Source organism: Lineus longissimus, chromosome 18, assembly GCF_910592395.1.
Source record: "Lineus longissimus chromosome 18, tnLinLong1.2, whole genome shotgun sequence".
NCBI classification, from domain to species: Eukaryota; Metazoa; Nemertea; class Pilidiophora; order Heteronemertea; family Lineidae; genus Lineus; species Lineus longissimus.
Genome location: NC_088325.1, coordinates 1,105,518 through 1,123,672, shown reverse-complemented (window position 1 = coordinate 1,123,672; position 18,155 = coordinate 1,105,518). Strand labels below are relative to the sequence as shown.

The window sequence follows — 18,155 nt, the reverse complement described above, 5'->3', positions numbered from 1 at the left end:
GTCGATGGGATTATAGAACTTAGTCTGGGACAGTGTAGATCTTTTTATGGTACGTGTATTTCAAAGTACAGTACATGCCTCAAGCAGATGAGATTGTTTACTAAATTATCCCGGTGTACGAGTGATGAGGCAAAGCAATGCAAAGTTATGGTTGACTGTCAGTATCTTGGTTTATAGTATCAGCAAGTATTGATTCTTTGATATTGAGACTAAACGACATTCAGTGACTCAAGAACGCTTTCAAATTTGATGAAAAGAAAATAATGAAGTTAACCCAGGTTGGAACGGTGAAGAAATAATCACCCTCGTCCTTTGACGATTGAGATTGAATTACAATTACACTGTAGTTTGCAACAAAAACCCGGAATTCAAATCATTCGCCTAATTCAAAATTTATGCTGGCATTCTGTAACGTAATCTTCAAGATATTTTCGACTAGTTTCTACCAGCCCAGATCACCCCAAACCTTTCCCCGGGCAGGGCATTTGCATTCACAACAATGAAACAAAGCTTTTACCTTTTTCGATGAATATATCTTGTTTTCCTGAAGTAAACATGAAAGAGGCACATACATTAGAGAGGCTTCGCAACCCAACGAAGAGCTATACGAACGAAGTGCGAAGTATGTCTAAATATCTCAAGACGTTACTTCCTATTAAGAACAGGAATACCTGAATGTTGCTTTAGGTCGACGATTTGTGTCATTTTGAAGAAACGCCGTTTCAGTCGCACTAACTTTTGCTGGCCCGCTAACAATTCATTTGCTGTGCGCACGAGGGACTTACAGGCATCTACTCGGCAAGTTCTCGGCAAGTTCTCGGCAAGTTCTCGGCAAGTTCTCGGCAAGTTCTCGGCAAGTTCTCGGCAAGTTCTCGGCAAGTTCTCGGCAAGTGCTCGGCAAGTGCTCTACAAGTTCTCGGCAAGTTCTCGGCAAGTCCTCGGCAAGTCCTCGGCAAGTGCTCGGCAAGTGCTCGGCAAGTTCTCGGCAAGTTCTCGGCAAGTGCTCTACAAGTTCTCGGCAAGTTCTCGGCAAGTTCTCGGCAAGTTCTCGGCAAGTTCTCGGCAAGTTCTCGGCAAGTGCTCGGCAAGTGCTCTACAAGTTCTCGGCAAGTTCTCGGCAAGTCCTCGGCAAGTCCTCGGCAAGTGCTCGGCAAGTGCTCGGCAAGTGCTCGGCAAGTGCTCGGCAAGTGCTCGGCAAGTGCTCGGCAAGTTCTCGGCAAGTTCTCGGCAAGTGCTCTACAAGTTCTCGGCAAGTTCTCGGCAAGTGCTCGGCAAGTGCTCGGCAAGTGCTCGGCAAGTTCTCGGCAAGTGATCGGCAAGTTCTCGGCAAGTGATCGGCATGTGATAGGCAAGTGCTCGGCAAGTACTCGGGGGCTCAGATAGGGCCCTTCTGCAAGCGGTAGTGACGATCTTACATGCATATAATCATTTAACCCCAGTGGCTGTCTTGTTCATGAAAGTTTTCATCGGGAAACGAGGAAGAACAATACATGTATGACGAACTAAACCATAGCTGGTGTTGAGTGCACCTTACCGTATTGTTGCCGAAAAACAATGATATCATTAACGGCTGGTGGATTACGCGGGGTGTTATGATCGCATTCATGAATTGTATGGATATCGGGAAATATGGTCAAATTCGTCAAGGTTTTGCCAGCGCACAGGAAGGTCTGATAAACAATCTCTAATCATTGGCGTATTGCCTTATTGGACAACTTCCCCAAGCATTTAGGAGATATATCCGCAAATGACATACAATTGAACTAATGCAACTGTGACAAACCGCCATATTGTTACTTGACAGTCGCTAGGCAACGCCATGTACTTGATCGGGAAAGATCGTTCGGGTGAGTCTCGCGAATTCGAGCGTGATATTCTGCGGTCGCCGGACTTGGAGATGGAGCTGTCTGGGTTTGAAGAGCGGGGTGTCCGGCCGCCCATTGTGCGAATACCAATCAAGACGCATCTCTCTTCCGTGATTCTCAGCAACAACCCATGGGAGGAGCGCGAACTGGAGAAGAAATTGGAACAGATACGCCAGGAGCGGCGCCGCCGGGAGAACACCCTGAATTGGTTTCAGAGACAATTCTTCGTCAATCAAGTCTTCGACCAAGATGACAGGCTGAGATTTGCTGGTGAGTAATTAGAGAGGTTTAGATGGGTACGGATATCTTTACGCTGATGGCTCGAAGTAATGCATTTGAATAAGAAAGGCTGAGCATTTAACCCTTTGACATATTATCGGGCAGTGGGAAAAGACCTGTTGGATATTACTGGGGTGCTGATTAAAAATTGAAAAAAATTCCCGCATGTGAAGTTGCACATAGCCCCAGAATTTGGACACGTAAAGGCCCTACTGTATATAACGGTCCCAAAGTATGGGTCAAAAACTGGATGTCTTTAAATCATGTCAACATGTGTATATCATAATGAGGGTCCATGGGGGAACTTTAACAAGGGATAGTTTTTGGCATCTTGACTTTCCCTGTGACCCGAAAGAAGGGTCAAAAGGGCCAAAAGTGGTACCTTTGATCGCCTTCATTCGTTAGCATTTTCCAACACAAGTAACATCGCCTTTGGCACTCATTAACCTGATCAATTTTTGTCCTCTCGCTCAGCTAAATTGACTTGCATGTAGCAGACGATCAAGTTTGTTGACAGAGTCGACCAACGTTTACGCAATTGATTTAAAGTAACATGTGTATGCAGAGGTGGAGTGTTCTGTAATTCGCAAATAATGGCCGCCGATGACTTCCGTTGCGTCATCTCCACTTCCGTATCCGTTGACGTCATCACGTGATCAATAACCATGAATATTGCATGGGATTTAGCGATAGACGGAGAACATTAAAGGAGAACGCCACTCGCCAATTACTGGTGGTCCAGGAAAATAGAAATGCAGTTATACACAATGCCGTAGTGCAGTTATTATGCATACGAATTAGCAGAAATTTGGTCACATATTTGTCTGTCTACACAGTGAAATCGAGGTTTTCACGTAAATTGCATTTTGTACGGCAACTTATGGAAATGCACTGTCTTCAGTTCAAACGGCTGCGAGCGTCCTCTGTGTAAATAAGGCTGTTTAGTTCAGAGTCTCATCACCAAATGTCGTCGCATGTGTAGACAGATGGCGCCCACGGTCGTTTGAAGGATATAAGGCAGATTCTGCAACCCTTACGAAGAGCTACGAATGCCGGACGCGCTGCGGAGTATCTCAATGTACTTATCGACCTTTTGTTCTGGAAATATCTGCGATACATCCTACAACTACTGATGATTTACGAGTGTCGCCTAAATAAATTTGCGCAGGACTTGATGACCCGACAGATTTTCCGTAGTTCAAACGTCGTCGCTCTTAGAGGTTGCTAAACCTGCCTATTGTTACAACCGGCGATCGACCGGATACCATTCATTCTGATTCAATTTTTTACTTGAATCATCGTTTTCTCCCCAGCAGGCGACGCAGCAGAAGACCTCACCGCGACGAAAGGAAAAGGAAGCCGTGAAGCGCCACCTAGTGGCAAACCCAGACGACAGAAATCCAGGCGGCGCTCTTTAGCAAAGACACCGAAATATCCCAAACCGGAGAGTCTTCAGTGTCGGTCAGTTGAACGTTTGAATGATTCCTCCAAAGTCGACGCTACATACAAATTGCGGCGGCCTCCGGTCATCAGCGAAGAAGAATCTAATTTGCATAAATGGGACTCGGATCTGGACGACTTGGACTCGATCGCGACAATTTCCCCAGCGCCACGGGAGCCAAAAAACGGTGTGAAACTTCCAGTCATTAAAATGCAGGCTTTGGGCATATTCGCATCCGCCGGAAAGCGGAGCACCAGAAGTTCGAAAAAAAGTGCCCGGATGACTGGCAAGTTGCCAGATGTAGCAAAGCAAGGTTTGAAATCGGCAACGTGTCATCCAAGTGATATTTTGAAACAAAACATTGGAGATCGTTTTCATACAAAACCAAATAATGACGATAACTTTTCTGTCCATTCGTATGACGATGAAAGTGATAATTTGTTTTTGACTGATCGCCGCAGCGCATGTGCAGACGACGCTCAAAGATGTCTTGAATCTGTGCGGAACACTCCACCGCAGGCGTCGCATTTCGGTTCTGACCCAAAAATTGGTCTGCAATTGAGCGCAAATCGGAGAAAGTCATTGCCGAGTTTGAAGCAGGGAGACTTTGAACGACCAAGAGAAAACATTGACGGCATTGTAATGCGACTGACGCAGGCATTGCCTCCAAAATTAATGGCGAACGCGCATGAGAATGCGAATCGTCTATTATACGGCAGACGGAAAATGATGACTGAAATTTCACGCCAGGAGAGCAGCAGAAATACCATGGACGATCCACGGTGGAGAAAACTCGTAGATTCATTGGTCAATAACACGTAATGACATCGCCGCATGGCCATTCGCCATTTTCCTGATACAGATATTTGGGACTTGTCATATTTTAACCAACTGGTGACATGCATCAGCCTCGTCCGCCAATTCCTGACGCAAGGTTGCATCTAGCTACGTTTTACGTTGCCCGGAGCGATCGACCACACAATCACGAGATCCCACAGGGAGTGGTTTTACCAGGCTTAGACATGCATGTTTCGGCGAGGTACATGTAGGCAACGATGGACACAACAGACTTTCTGATTGGCTAATATTTGAGCAGAAGTCCCAATTTTCTGCATGATGGAAAGATTCGATTCAAAAATTGTAAGAATGGAAGACTTTTTGTACTCTTGCGCCTCTAAACACAGGAAAATATTTAATAAGAAATAATCGAAATCCCTACGAAATCTATGAAAACTGAATGTTAAAATCTATGAATGTTAAAACTTGTTTTAATATTTCGATATATTAGCTACATTTATAGACAGAATCTATATCAAATATGTTAAAGTCTAGTATATGTAAGATCTACACTCTTAGAAATAAAAGATTCTGAGTCAGAAATATGGACCATAGAGGTTATGGTCACCTAAGTAAAAATGCCTCCCGCAGAAAGGGTTCAAATACAGCGAACCAGAAAGAAATTATGCATGTAAAAATGTACAGAGGACTAGCGGCCGAGACGGAGTCTTGCAAAAACGAAAACCGCAGTGACGTAATCGATGTACACCATCTGTGACCTCATCATAATAAACCACCAAATTCAGTGAAAGTTCAAACATGTCTGACTACAGGGTGGCCCAGAATTATTTTCCCATCCATTGTGTGAGGGAAAATAATTCTGGGCCACCCTGTAGTTGCAGTTGTTGGCGATTAAAGTTTATATCACCGTTTTCGAAGTGTGTGTCTCTCCTAAGACACTACGGCCGCGGCCTTTAGGATTTTCCCACTGCCACAAAAGTAATGTCGCGTATAAATATAAAACAGAGCTATCATTGGATTTTGGCCTACCATCAGGACGATTGGATCGGGGGTGACGGCTTATTTAGAATAATAGCACACGTGTTGGTTAAATGAATTTCAGAAAATCAGGTCTTTCTTCCCATAATAAATATATCGAAATAGTTCCCCCATTGTCGTATTTAACTTCTTGATATCTTCTGGGTTGTGGTCGACCTTATGGTATCTGTACCAAAGATGAACCGCGTAGTTCTTACTCCAGTCATAGAGGGAGCCATCGTTGTACAACCATTTTCTTTCCATCCAGTTCGGCCGATGAAGCGACTTAGCCTCGGTATGAATCAGGGATGGATACTTCCTGGCCAATTGTGCGGGCAAAATAACAGAATGAATCGCCCACTGAGCATCGTCGAACGTCCTGTACTCGTAGTGCCAAATCTCGAGGAACTTCGCGCGGGGACGAGAAATTATCACGCCATTACACAAACCATTCGCGACGTTCGGTCCGGTTTCGTATCCCATCGTCGTGTTGTACTTCAGGAGCGGGTCGAACGACTTCAGCACAACAACGTCCAAGTCTGTGTATATCCCGCCGAATTCCATAATGGCTTCCAGGCGCACTATGTCCGACGCATGCGCAGTTCCCCTCACGGGCTTCCCGTGGATTTCAGTGGGCGCCTTCCGGTACTTCATTTCAATAATCGGAACTTTTTGCCGTATTTTTGTCCACCATTTTCCGCTCGGTTCAGTGTCATGCCAGAACACAATCTTGGTTGGCTTGATATATTTATATGCACTCAACATACTGATGAAGTGATGAAACCGAAATCTATTCATTTTATCACTTTTCGTAAATGAAAACCAAGTATGATGAACAATCTTCGGCACGACAGGGTAATTATATGGAACCGGTGGACCCCCAGGAAACATTCCTGGTGGGTATTTTTCAGTTGCTGTTTTCCGCGAAGTTGTTGCTGCTGTTATCATTTTGGTATTCGGCACTTTCTCCCCGATAGCCGCATTCCTTGTTCTATCCTTCCGCAGTGTTCCCACCGTTATGTCACGATATTTAGGTTGGTTAATGCGAGTGCCTCGAATTGAAGTAAGTTTCTGCGATTTTTGTGACACGCTGTAGATGGACTTTGTTCGCGCTGATAGACCGATAGGGCTGTATTGGAATATCAAGAAACCTGCTGTCACCCCAGCCACAGACACCACCAGAACTCTCATGTAATCTGTCCTCGAAAACAACGTCATGATTCGTTGAAGGATCCTCCTGAAATGAGAGATGGATGTCGAATGAATGTAAACATAACCACCATGTCATGATATACCTCGCATAAACATCCCGTGGGTGTGTCAACTACCTCCCAATTTAATTAAATTAGTTGTTTACTTACTGCAATATGAATGTCCAGTTTTACTTGGAAGAATGGATATCTCACAATACCGGAGGCAGCCGTGTAACACCAGCTGTCCTGTAGTGTGAAAGGTGCCCTTATATGACAATTGGCATTATTAAGGGCAATATTACCCAGCTGTCGGCTGCCAAGTCACCTGCTATTCTACATAAGTAGTTAAAAAATATAAATAAAAAAGGAAATATTCAAAATCTGACTGAATTATCACGCTTTTCCGATGTTGACCCCGATTTGATCCGAATCTCTCCATGCGTCGACCGGTTCCACATGGATCGATGCACTAATGAATATAAAAGATAAAAGCATTTGCTAGTCTTTAACCATATAACCATGAATAAATTCATGATATCACCCATTGAGTTCATAACAAAGCACTGTACATTAGGGATGTATACCCGTAGACAAGAATTTGTTTACCAACAAGGGTGAGGCCTAAACTGGGGGAACAGTGTACCCTTTTCCATGAAAGAAAATTATATTATATTATATATTATATTATAATGACACTTTTGGCAGCTGCTAGGCAGGCAAGATAAAGTTACAAAAAGTCGCCAATAGGGGTCTCTCACATCTCACAGTACGTCAAAAGTATTCACGCTTGTACAATGAATACATTTAGTGCTGAATCTAACATGACTTAATTAGTCACCCGAAGATGGCCAATTTAACCCAGCTGCTCCTGCCTATAATAGGCGCATGCAATGGTATTTCCTAACGCATACTTACATACTCAGACGCCGCATTGGATGTGAAACATCTATGCAGCAAAATCTACCAAACATCCCATAATCTTTTTCACGAAAAAACGGCATTGCACGCAAAACAACCCAAAAATAGCTGTAAAGTTAGTCAGTGTTTCGTTTCAAATTACTCGTGTTTGGGCATGCTTTATCTGATTCCGCCAAAAGTGTTTTCCATCCTGACTACTTCCAGGGGTGTTGCCTCGGTATAACCTCCGCCGATATCTGGAAGCTCAGCAATGTCAATATATTGAGGATCAAGACGGTATTTTCAGATACTTTGGATTTTTATGTTTCAAATGAATATAACATTTTGCTCAAATATTTCATTTTCTGTTCGAAATCACAATCATCAGAGTGTCATTTTTTCGTGAAGTGGATTTTAGGGTGATCATCCCAGAATGCTGTGAGGGTATTCAGATTCCAAATTTTAATATTCCTACCCTATCACTCACCGGTTTAAGGTTTAATACCAAGATAGTCCATGCAGGAAATCGTGTCCACATTCCTTACATCCCCACGATTGGCTAGAGCGAAATTTTAAATCTGATATTCCATGCGAATGTATGCAGAATGTTTCGAAAGTAAACAAATGTCCTAAAATGTTGCCGTCGGCAAAATTGTATTGATTATCCTGTAAGAATTGTTCTCGTGCTATATAGGTATCACCCATACATCACCTATACATGAGTGCTTCAAGGGGTGCACGATTGGTTCTCCACTCTTAAAATGCAAAAACGCTGAACAGACGAAGTACAGACGATTCTATATGAAATAGTGTCAACAGGATGGCGTCAAAATCCACCCTTCAGTGAACATTCAGTAACCAAAACCAGGTCGAATATCAATACTGTTTTCAATGCAGTCGTCCTATCCTACATCGCACAATGGAGCAGCCATCAGGTTCTGAATATTGTTACTCTCTTTTCATTGGTAAAATGAAATTACCTTGGGACATTGTGCTCACCTGGGAATGATTTGGTGGTAGATGAAATGAGACACGGAGGTCGAATTGACTAAATAAGACAAGGCTCCCCCACCTGACCTAAAAACTCTGGTGACTCGAAAAAGATTATATAGGCTACATTTCAAGTTGAATAACTGACATAATACAATTATTAAATTACGGTCGCTAGTCGAGATCAATCACCCGTACTTTTGTATTCAGTATGACGGATATAGTTTTACATCATCGCCTGAATAGTTATCCAGGAAATAAACGCAATGGTGAATACCCAAGCCTAGTGCACGCCGACCCGACCCGCGGATCGGTACGAAAGCCAAGTAGGTATTCAAATTTAAATTGCAATTAAAGCGTTTTTAACTCGAAAATAACTTACCTTAATTTTGGAATAAACGGTTTAGTTAGAATCCTGACCGTTTTGAGCGAGTCTTCTGGGCTATTGTATTCGCGATTCACCTCTCGTGGCGTTACTTTTGACCTAATTTGAGATCGGGCTTGACCCTCAAAAGCTTTTTGGGACCAATCCGAGGAAGTCACATGACCATAAGTGAGAGCACGTGACAAGACGACCCAAGGCCAAGTGAAATATGACATCATTTATTTATGTTACACACCTCTTGTGTCTGTTTCAGTTCATTGACCAACATCAGGTTCATTTTCGTAATATGGACCATCGTGTTTGTTTATAAAGTCTTATTTAAGCCATTTCGGTTTCAGGGATCTAAAAATATATCTTTTCTAGCTGAATTCACAATAAACAATTCTGACTCGGTGATTGAAAGAAAAGATAAAGGGCTGCGCACAGATTCGATTCGGGTTTGGTTTCATTAGATATGTGCGCAGTTTGAAAAGTATTTTATCAGATTTTGATGTTTTTAGCAAGTCTAGGTATGTCTCTTCACACAAAATGACTTGTGACTATAACATCATCCGCTGTTTGAGCCACCGGAATACGCTGTTTGCTGATCCGATAGGGTTGGGTCCACAACATGACTCCATCCTTACTCGTCTTCACAAGGCCGGCTTTATTCTCAGGGCAGGCAGAGGGGCTACGGGGCAGTTTTAAGGTGCAGCATCCTGTTGGCGGCCAGTGGATCCTGTTTCTGACTACTCATACACTCACGTTTTACAGACTTGGCTAGACTATAGACTTGACAACTTGAGTCTTCCTTTGTTTCGAATGAACCCATCCTCATCCAAAATGGTGACAACACCGCCAATGAGGAACTCTTAGGGATGGTCGCTCCATTTACTGAAGCTGTCAACTCAGGTCCATAAGAATGTTTCTTTAGGCAGCGGAACAACAAGTTCTTAGCTGCAGTCAATTCCTCAAGAGAAAGGTTTTCACTCACCTTATCAGTATAACCAGATGGGACTAACCTCAACCTTCCTAATCTTCAATCTTAGGTTCCCAATGAACCTCAGTACCAGAGCAGTAATCCTTAGAGTTTTCTCAAAGGAACTCCACCTTTCCACTGGGATGACGAACTCTGGCTTGTAAAGCCCGCAGCACACTAGCCGCCAACTTCGGCGTTCACTGGCGTTTTTTGCCGCAAGGGCCCTGAACGCCTGAAAAATCCCTAGTCTGCTACGAACGGCGTCGGCGAACGCGACTTGCCGCCGCTTGCCGCAACTAAACGCCAAATATCTAACATGTTTGATTTTTGACCCGTGTCGCCGCGTTTGAACGCAAGAAGAAGCCAGGTGTGCTACGGATTGCCGCCTGAATTGGCGTCGGCGACGAGGCTATGGCCAATCAGTATGCGTCTTGATGTCACTTGATTTCAAAATAGCAGCCTTAAGTTGCGGAAAAGACGCTACTGGACGCCGATTCTGGGCAGGTGTGCCCTGACCGGGATCCACTTGCCGCCAACTTCGTCGTCGAGAGGCGTCAGCTGAACGCTTCTTGTCGCCAAAGTTGGCGGCTAGTGTGCTGCGGGCTTAAGACACAGCCACCAGACTGGTCCAGGCACTCTTCAGCTCTTCAGAGGGGATATCCACTGGAGGATCTTCCGTTGTTTTATCTGCAAAGGCAAGAGGTGAAGAGAACCAGGCTGGGCCCGGCAGCCAGATTAAATAACCTAACCTATTTGACTGGTCCTGCACACTCTTCAAAAGGTGCATATTGCACTGGGCGGAGGGTAGTTCTAATTGCCAAATTATTTCCAAAGGTAGTCAGTACATTTAAAGGGACAACTTGGGAATGAGATATATTGGCTTCCAGTAGGACCGCGACTTCTCCAAACAGAACAATGAAAAGTAATCAGTTGGCCAGCACAATTTACATCCCGAAGAGGTTTTTCAGCAAAGTAACTTAGAGCAACGATCAAACAGGTCTCTCGCCCCACATGTGAATAAAAAGGCATGTCGTTCCCTAATGTGGAATGTTAGAATGAGTCAACGCCCCAATTCGCAATTTGTGCCTGGTATCTTGATATGAGTGATAAGACAAACAAAATCTCGCTATCAAGGTTATCGAGACGACATCATCACCAAGGTATGAACAACTGTCCCATTTGATAAACTGGTCAAACATTAGATACACTATGTGAATAAACCGATGCAGATGTGAAAATGGCGATTTTCAGAACATGCGTGTTGGTCTTGACTGTTCTGGCTTACGGTAAGTCAAGTTAAATGAAGTCCGTATTCTCATTCTTAGTTGGAGGATACACATGAGGTAAGGTCGCCCAGAGCATGTTTCGTGAGCGCAAAAGACCATGGTGATTTTCTTCCTGTAGGTGTTGTAGATGCTTTCTTTCATCGCCTGTGTACCGCGAACAATCGAGCCTCCTTGTTGTAAGCCGGGTGTTTTGAGTGTTTCCATATCTGAGTGTTCCCCCTCTTCAGTGTTCCCTCCTCATTGTTTGGGTACACTGAAAGCCAGACTGACTGGTTTTCTCTAGATGTCTACTGGATAGAACACTGAAACACGGGGAACAGCAACACAGGCGCTCTGACCACAGGTCACCAGAGCCTTTGACCTGTGTATTGGGCCTCTCTACGGCAGGACGGTCTACCAGCGGTGTGCGTATCATCCAGCCTTCAGAGGGGAAGACCAGTTCACTGCCAAGTCGGCATATTCCAAGGTCATATATGTATAAACTGTGTTTTTGAGTAGCATTATCTATCCAATGTTCTTTACGCGGACGTAAGGAGTCCGACTCTTGTCTCCTCCTAGATAGACAGTTGATCCAAGAACACGTACCCGTCATGAGATTGAAGATCAAGTACAACTTAAGAATACGAAAGTGATCTCTTAAGTCCGTGGGTTGAGTTTTGTTTTGGTGAACAATCCTTCTCCATCCTCGTCCCCTTCTGCCTCCTCAGTTGTGACCTTCAGTCGGTGTAGAAGGGCGGACGGGTCCTTCTGAAGTAATGTCCTTCCTGTCGTATTGTGAAGGAAAATCCTGTTTATTGATTTCGTGGTTATGAAGTTTATACATTCAAATTCAAGGAGAGAATCATTGCGATAAATAAAAATTGTTTATGGCATTACACTTTCCAATGTCACAATGTCAAATGTTAAGAAAACATAGGCCTAATGAGGTTTATGCATTCATTGAGAGAACCTTTGCGATAATGATATTGCGTATTAATAAATATTATTTATGGCACTATACTTTTCAATATCACAATGTCAAATGTTAAGAAAAATTCGCATTTCTTGCCAAAGCATATCCTTGTATCAGGGTCAACTGAGTGTGTGTTTTTTACAGTCTTAATGACCGCTGTTTATACATGTATAGAGTCCTCTCAACAGTCATAGTATACAGGGTGTTGATTAAAACATGGTCACATTGAAATGTCTTATACACATGTATAATCTCTGATATTGAAATTGACGTACATATAGGTCAACAAATATTATGCTATTTAAACGTTTGAAACAAAATGTTTTAGTTTCTCATTTTAACCTTTCCCCTGTTTTAAATTATAATCATTGGCCAAGATAATTGGGCATACATTATATATATTGCTTTTCACTTACTCTAATAGAAGAAATGTACATAATCGCATCTTTGATATCGATTAGGGTCATACAGTCATTTCTTCACCCCTATAAATACAATACCGAGTACGCGGAATACTGTGTAGACGCAAATAGGCCTAGTCGGTGAATGACGCCTGTGCAAACGGCGGCCTATCTTACATGTAACAGGCCTATGTGTAAAAAATGCGGTTAGAAAGCGTCGACACAGTTATCGCTACAACTGAGGTCAAGTTTGAACAATAAGTGGCACAAATCAATATCAGAAACGATAAACCTGACTGTACAGTGTTGCCTTTTAAGGGGGTCAGCAGATAACCGATTCTAGTCATGTAAATTTGAAAAACAAGATTTGTTTACTTCAAACAGAAATTGTTGTACTTGAGACCGAGATTAATTTGTGTCACATCATAGGAAAATCAGGTTAAACTAAAACTGCATAGACAAATCAGCAACAATATATCAATACAAAGAATATAGAAGCTATACCATAGACCTTTATCTAGCGCCAGGTTCCAAATTCTGACGACAGGGGGCTTTCATAAGAACCCTCATACCGCCACTGCACGCAGCCCATTAAAATTGGCTCCGATCAGGGGTACATTGAGCCTATGCACGCCCTCAAACAAGGTCAGGAATTCCAGCCGTGGTACGGAATCTAGCTTACCCAGCAGCTCTTGTAGAAGGACCTTCTTGTTTTCTACCAAAGACGATGTGGGGCTCCCTCTATATTCTAATAATTTCTAATCACTTTTGACAGGCAATTGTCAAAATGATGACTCTACCATCGCGGAAGACATTATCACGGAGACGAAGCCCGTTGGTGCGACCGGTCGTCTCAACTGCACCGTTACAAATAAACGGCCGTCTGACACGGTGAGACTCGCAATACTCCTTTGAGTTTGACATGCCAAGCCTCTCGCCATTGGTAGCGGCTGCTTCCTGATAGATTAGCATCGCATTGCATATGGCACCGCTTGGGGTAAGAATGAAGCAATAGATTAAACTGGACCAACAATAATTCGATGTGAACGAATAGCCTACCGCTTTAATAGCGATGGGAGATTGGTTTGAGGACTTTCAATCCACGATCGCGCATGCGCACGAATAGGTTCGTGGTTCTAAATCCATTTTTCTTTCCCTAATTGATTTTAGGTTGTGTGGCGACGACTCGGCGAACAACAGAAACACATCAGCAGAGACATCCAAATAGTCGTAAAAAATCCAATCGTCCATGGAAATTATAAATATGAAGTGCAACTGATCCAACGTAATCAGAATACGGTCTACATGCTCATTATCCGGCGGCTGATGGAAGAGGATGACGGCATGTATCAATGTCAGATCTCCAAGCAGGGGTTGGACTTTGATCTTTGGCCCAGCCGCCAGGGGAGGCTGTACGTTCAAAGTAAGTCTGTCTTTTTGAACGGACGGTGAGTGATGGCATACTTGCATGATTGCCAATCTTTAATAGGGTTGGACTCTGATTCTTGGCCTAGCCGCAGGGCTAACAGTATGTACAAAGTATGATTGACAGAGTGAACCTTTGGAGGCCTTTCTGACTACCACAACCTCAGGAACATATCCCCGAAAGTCGCGATGTCGTCCAATTCGTGCGCCATCCCTTGAATTTAGCCGATTTGATCCTGCCAGGAAATACCACGGTGAATTTTCACGGAGTTAGCCGCTATAAATCTTACCGATTTTCACAAACTTATACACCAACAGACAGAGCGAATTGGGACATCTTCATTATCAATCAACAAAAACATGAGCATGTGCGCACTTAAGAGCAAACCTCCAAGAAATAACACGGGTTTAGTGCGGTCGGGGTGCAAGACTAGGCGCAGTAGAATCGGCGGGTGGGAAGGTCGAAATTAGCTGCCAAGCTAGGGCGACAACGCAGGACCCTTGCCGGACGAGACAGCGAATTCGCAAAACATCGAATAAATCACAAATCTAACTTCCCTCTTCTATACACGGTGTGCTCGTGATCAAAGAGTAAAGGGGAAGCAAATCCCGCCTAAATCGATTCTCAAGAAATATTCCTGATCTAACTCGAATTATGCTAATAACTTCATTCCAGGGCCGCCGTTTATTGACCGGACTCAGACCAATCCCATCGTGCATGCCAAGCATCGCGGGAGTGTCACGCTGATCTGTGCAGCCAATGGTAGGCCAGAACCCAAGGTCATGTGGACACGCATTGGAATGCACTATTTGAAGGGCCCGGATGGAAACTATGTTCCGACGATTTATGTGAGTGTTTTCAGAAGAAGTATCACGCTGCAGAGACGACTGAAGTACTGCACAAATGGCTCTTTTCTGTCTGAAATATCTCTCCTCTGCGGGTAAAACCGCTTGGTTTGATAGTGATATTGATTGCAGGTCGTAGCGATAACCGATTCTTGCCACAGGTACCTTCGATGCCCAACGCAAACTACATGTAGTTGATTATTGTCACCCTGGAACCGGACAGCCTTGACCCAAGTCATTGCACCTCCGCCAATTCCCGACGCATGGTTGGATTGTAGCTCCCTTCACAACCGAAGCGATCGACCACCCGGCCAAATATCACGAGATTTCGCAGGGAGGTGCGTGATTTTACCAGGCTGACCTCGGAGAATAAGTAGCCTCTGTGAAACAATCTCGGCCGGCAAATTTTGTTGATACTGTGTTATGACAGTTGTCAGTTTCGGGGAGGGTTGAGATGTCATTCCTTCTATTGCTGCCATGCGAAGGCAATGTGCCGTCCATTTGAAAATGTCAAAGAGTTAAGTTTTTGAAAGAAAACGGCTCACATTCTCACCCGTCTATTATCGACACTCAGGTAGTATACCGGTGCGAAGTTGCTTCACAGAGACCTCTCACAGAGGCCTCTGCCTCTCCAGGGTGATTCTCGCTCGGCGGAACGACATAAAAGACCAATAAAAACAAATAATATATCTAAAACACTTTCAGCTGAAACCACTTTCTTTTCAGGGGAGGAATTACACAATCAACAGCGTTGACTTCAATGACCGCGGCCTGTACCGCTGCATGGCCGACAACAACGTCCGGCCGCCAGCTACCTTCGACATCACGCTCAAAGTGGAGAACCCGCCCACCGCCGAGGCGTTCAGAGACTCTGTCGGCCAAGCTAGGGATAGAAACTTCGAAGTGGAATTGAATTGCAGGATTACAGGTTGGTGGAACTGCTTTTCAGCTTTTGGTTCAATCTCCCAATGAGGGGACTAGCTGCCATTTGCTGCCTCTTAACCGGAAGAGACCAACCGGAAGAGGCCAAATGTACGCTCGCACGTGAACGGTGCAGTATCGCTAAGAAACCGATACCAATGGTGAGGCGAGTAGATTGCTTTTGGTTTGGTAGGTGCACGCTGGGGAATCAAATTGGTGGTCTAAAACTGCGTACAGTTAGGGGACTATCTTCAATTGGTGCAATCCCGTTTTGAAAGATGATTCACAGCAGTGCATAGAAGGACAAGTGCACGCCATTAATATGATCAACAGCCGGGGGCCGTATCTAGCGTGGGCGAGGTCTGGATGATCCCGGGAGACTTTGAAAACAACTCGTGCAGACTCCTCATCTTTCCCACATTTCTCTCCAAAAATATAGGCTCCCCAGAACCAGACGTCAGCTGGTTCAAGATCTTATCCGATGAGAAGCAAGAAGAACTCCTGAACAACAATAAATACACTATTGATGTCATCAACAGCCGTGGGCCTTATCTAGCCGTGGGCGAGGCCTGGATGATCCTACGGGTCAGGCAGCTCAAGAGTGGCGACTACGGGAACTACACTTGCAGAGCGAAGAACAAATACGGGTCGGCGAATGCGGTTATCGAACTTTACAGTGAGACATCGTGTTTCTATAAGAGCTACGCTAGGGAGTTTCCGCATCGCTTACGATTACGGTTACGATTTCAAAGTCGTAATCGTAATACTCTCAAAACCGGCATGAACCTGAAATTTTCTTTCCGCATTCACACCAACGACTTGGTGTACTGTAGTATAGGCCCTATACTCTGCTCTCATGCTCTGGGTGCACTTTTCTCGGCGCTAAAACATGATCAAAATCACCGTTGATCACATTAAATGCAGTTCCTATGTTTGACAGATATGTTCTAAAGTATTCTTCAATGAATATTTCACCTTGAATTTGATATGTAGCGTGGAAAATAGGCTTTTCGCTAATCCATGTAATCGTTTTTCGACTTACGAAGATCAGCCGGAATCCTCGTAAGAACGAGACGAAAGTACTATCGACGATTTCGCTGGGGATGACGTAGCACCAAAAATCGATGACGTCAAACACAAATCGTAATCGTAATCGTAATCGTAAGTGATGCGGAAACTCGCTATTAAAAATATGTTCACATCACAATGATAGGACTACTACACCCAGTTGCTAGCACAGTTCAACCCGCTGATGGCCATGGAGGGGAGGATTTCAATTCCTTTATGGCCTTATAGTTGGCGCGTTAGCCCCAGAGTTGGAAGTTCAGGAATGTTGAGCGTAACCTGAGCTTCTGGTCAACATTCGGCGTGTTCGAGGGGAGGAGGATACGACCGACTTCGGTGTTTCGACGATGCGTTGAACGCGGTCATGAATTGGATGGAACTGCATCCTGGGAAGGTCGCCAGTGGGGTTCTACGCGCAGGTGTCACCCATTCACAAGCCTTTGACGAAAAACATTATTGAAAATCAGCATTAGTGGCGGCGCATGGTGGCAAGCAGCGCAATTATTTTCCTGGTCGGATAAATCCACGTCCAAGTTGTCCCTTTAAGCATCTTCCGTCCGGGAACGGATAAAGTATTGAGGTTGCGTCGATGTATTAAGTCTTTTTTTAATCTCGTTCCAGGTACCACAATGTGTCAGGGACCCAAGTGCTATATGCAGGAAGCCGGAGCAGGAGCCAGTTGTTTACAGGTTACCATGTCAACGCTGATACTGGCAGCATTCTTAGCGTTTTTCAAGAATCGAGCGTAGAAGAGGGAGAACTTGGGGCAAACTTATTCAGGCCATTTCTAACATTGCGAACATTTATCTATAGCCTACCTTCTTCCTTGGCAAAAGACAAGCCTCTTACTCCGTAACTGTGCTGCAAAGTTGAGCCAATCTTGTAGCTGGGAGCGCAGCCCAGATAATAAAGGTCAATACAGTACTTCTGCAGCGCTCTTGTACATAAACTGTTGAGCCTAAATCCTAACCGGCCGGTAGCGCCATCTCTAGTGAAGCAATGGAACTAAAACTTCGGTTTGTTGGCTTTGGGATCTATTGATGAAATAACGGACATCTATAGTGATGCTTTGGCGGGGGGGGGGGGGGTATCAATATATAGGATGCACAAGTAGTGCAGGATTTGATATTTTATGAAGTGTGCCAGCTGTGTATATTATTTTATAAAATGCATTTCTTAATAAACTTATTAAGATCATACAAATGTCTTAATTGCCAAATCTCTAACACATCAAACCTGTGAGTAAGTACAACCTCAGAACCCACCTGCAATGTATTAGACTGGGTTTACATATAGTAGACATTGGCACTTGTAATGTGTCAATTTCAGAATGAACAAGTCATTTCCAAAGAGCGGGCTAGCTAGGATTCACCAGGAGTGAAGTGGGGAAGCAGCTCCTACAATCATTACATTTCCAGGCCCCTCAGAACCAAATT

General features: G+C 44.2%; 3 protein-coding genes across 4 annotated transcripts; 2 read left to right on the top strand and 1 right to left on the bottom strand.

Annotated features, from left to right (window-relative positions):
• The first annotated feature begins 1,715 nt into the window (after nucleotides 1–1,715).
• On the top strand, nucleotides 1,716–4,726 carry LOC135502287 (uncharacterized). 2 transcript variants are annotated; one of them, XM_064794994.1, is made up of 2 exons: nucleotides 1,716–2,135; nucleotides 3,461–4,726. In XM_064794994.1, the coding sequence occupies exons 1-2, from the start codon at nucleotides 1,820–1,822 to the stop codon at nucleotides 4,405–4,407; spliced, it is 1,263 nt and encodes a 420-aa protein (XP_064651064.1). In that variant the 5' UTR covers nucleotides 1,716–1,819; the 3' UTR covers nucleotides 4,408–4,726. The 2 variants fall into 2 exon arrangements, with proteins under 2 accessions (XP_064651064.1, XP_064651063.1); XM_064794993.1 differs by having other exon boundaries at nucleotides 3,458–4,726.
• A 99-nt stretch (nucleotides 4,727–4,825) lies between these two features.
• Nucleotides 4,826–8,353, bottom strand: LOC135502288 (uncharacterized). The gene is made up of 2 exons (XM_064794995.1): nucleotides 7,978–8,353; nucleotides 4,826–6,637 (listed from the first exon to the last, which is right to left on the bottom strand). The coding sequence occupies exon 2, from the start codon at nucleotides 6,616–6,618 to the stop codon at nucleotides 5,482–5,484; it is 1,137 nt and encodes a 378-aa protein (XP_064651065.1). The 5' UTR covers nucleotides 6,619–6,637; nucleotides 7,978–8,353; the 3' UTR covers nucleotides 4,826–5,481.
• Nucleotides 8,354–10,974: 2,621 nt separating this feature from the next.
• LOC135501991 (lachesin-like) lies at nucleotides 10,975–17,922 on the top strand. The gene is made up of 7 exons (XM_064794395.1): nucleotides 10,975–11,109; nucleotides 13,238–13,353; nucleotides 13,633–13,885; nucleotides 14,564–14,736; nucleotides 15,460–15,661; nucleotides 16,094–16,330; nucleotides 17,341–17,922. Exons 1-7 carry the CDS (start codon nucleotides 11,061–11,063, stop codon nucleotides 17,466–17,468), a joined length of 1,158 nt encoding a protein of 385 aa, XP_064650465.1. The 5' UTR covers nucleotides 10,975–11,060; the 3' UTR covers nucleotides 17,469–17,922.
• Nucleotides 17,923–18,155: the final 233 nt, after the last annotated feature.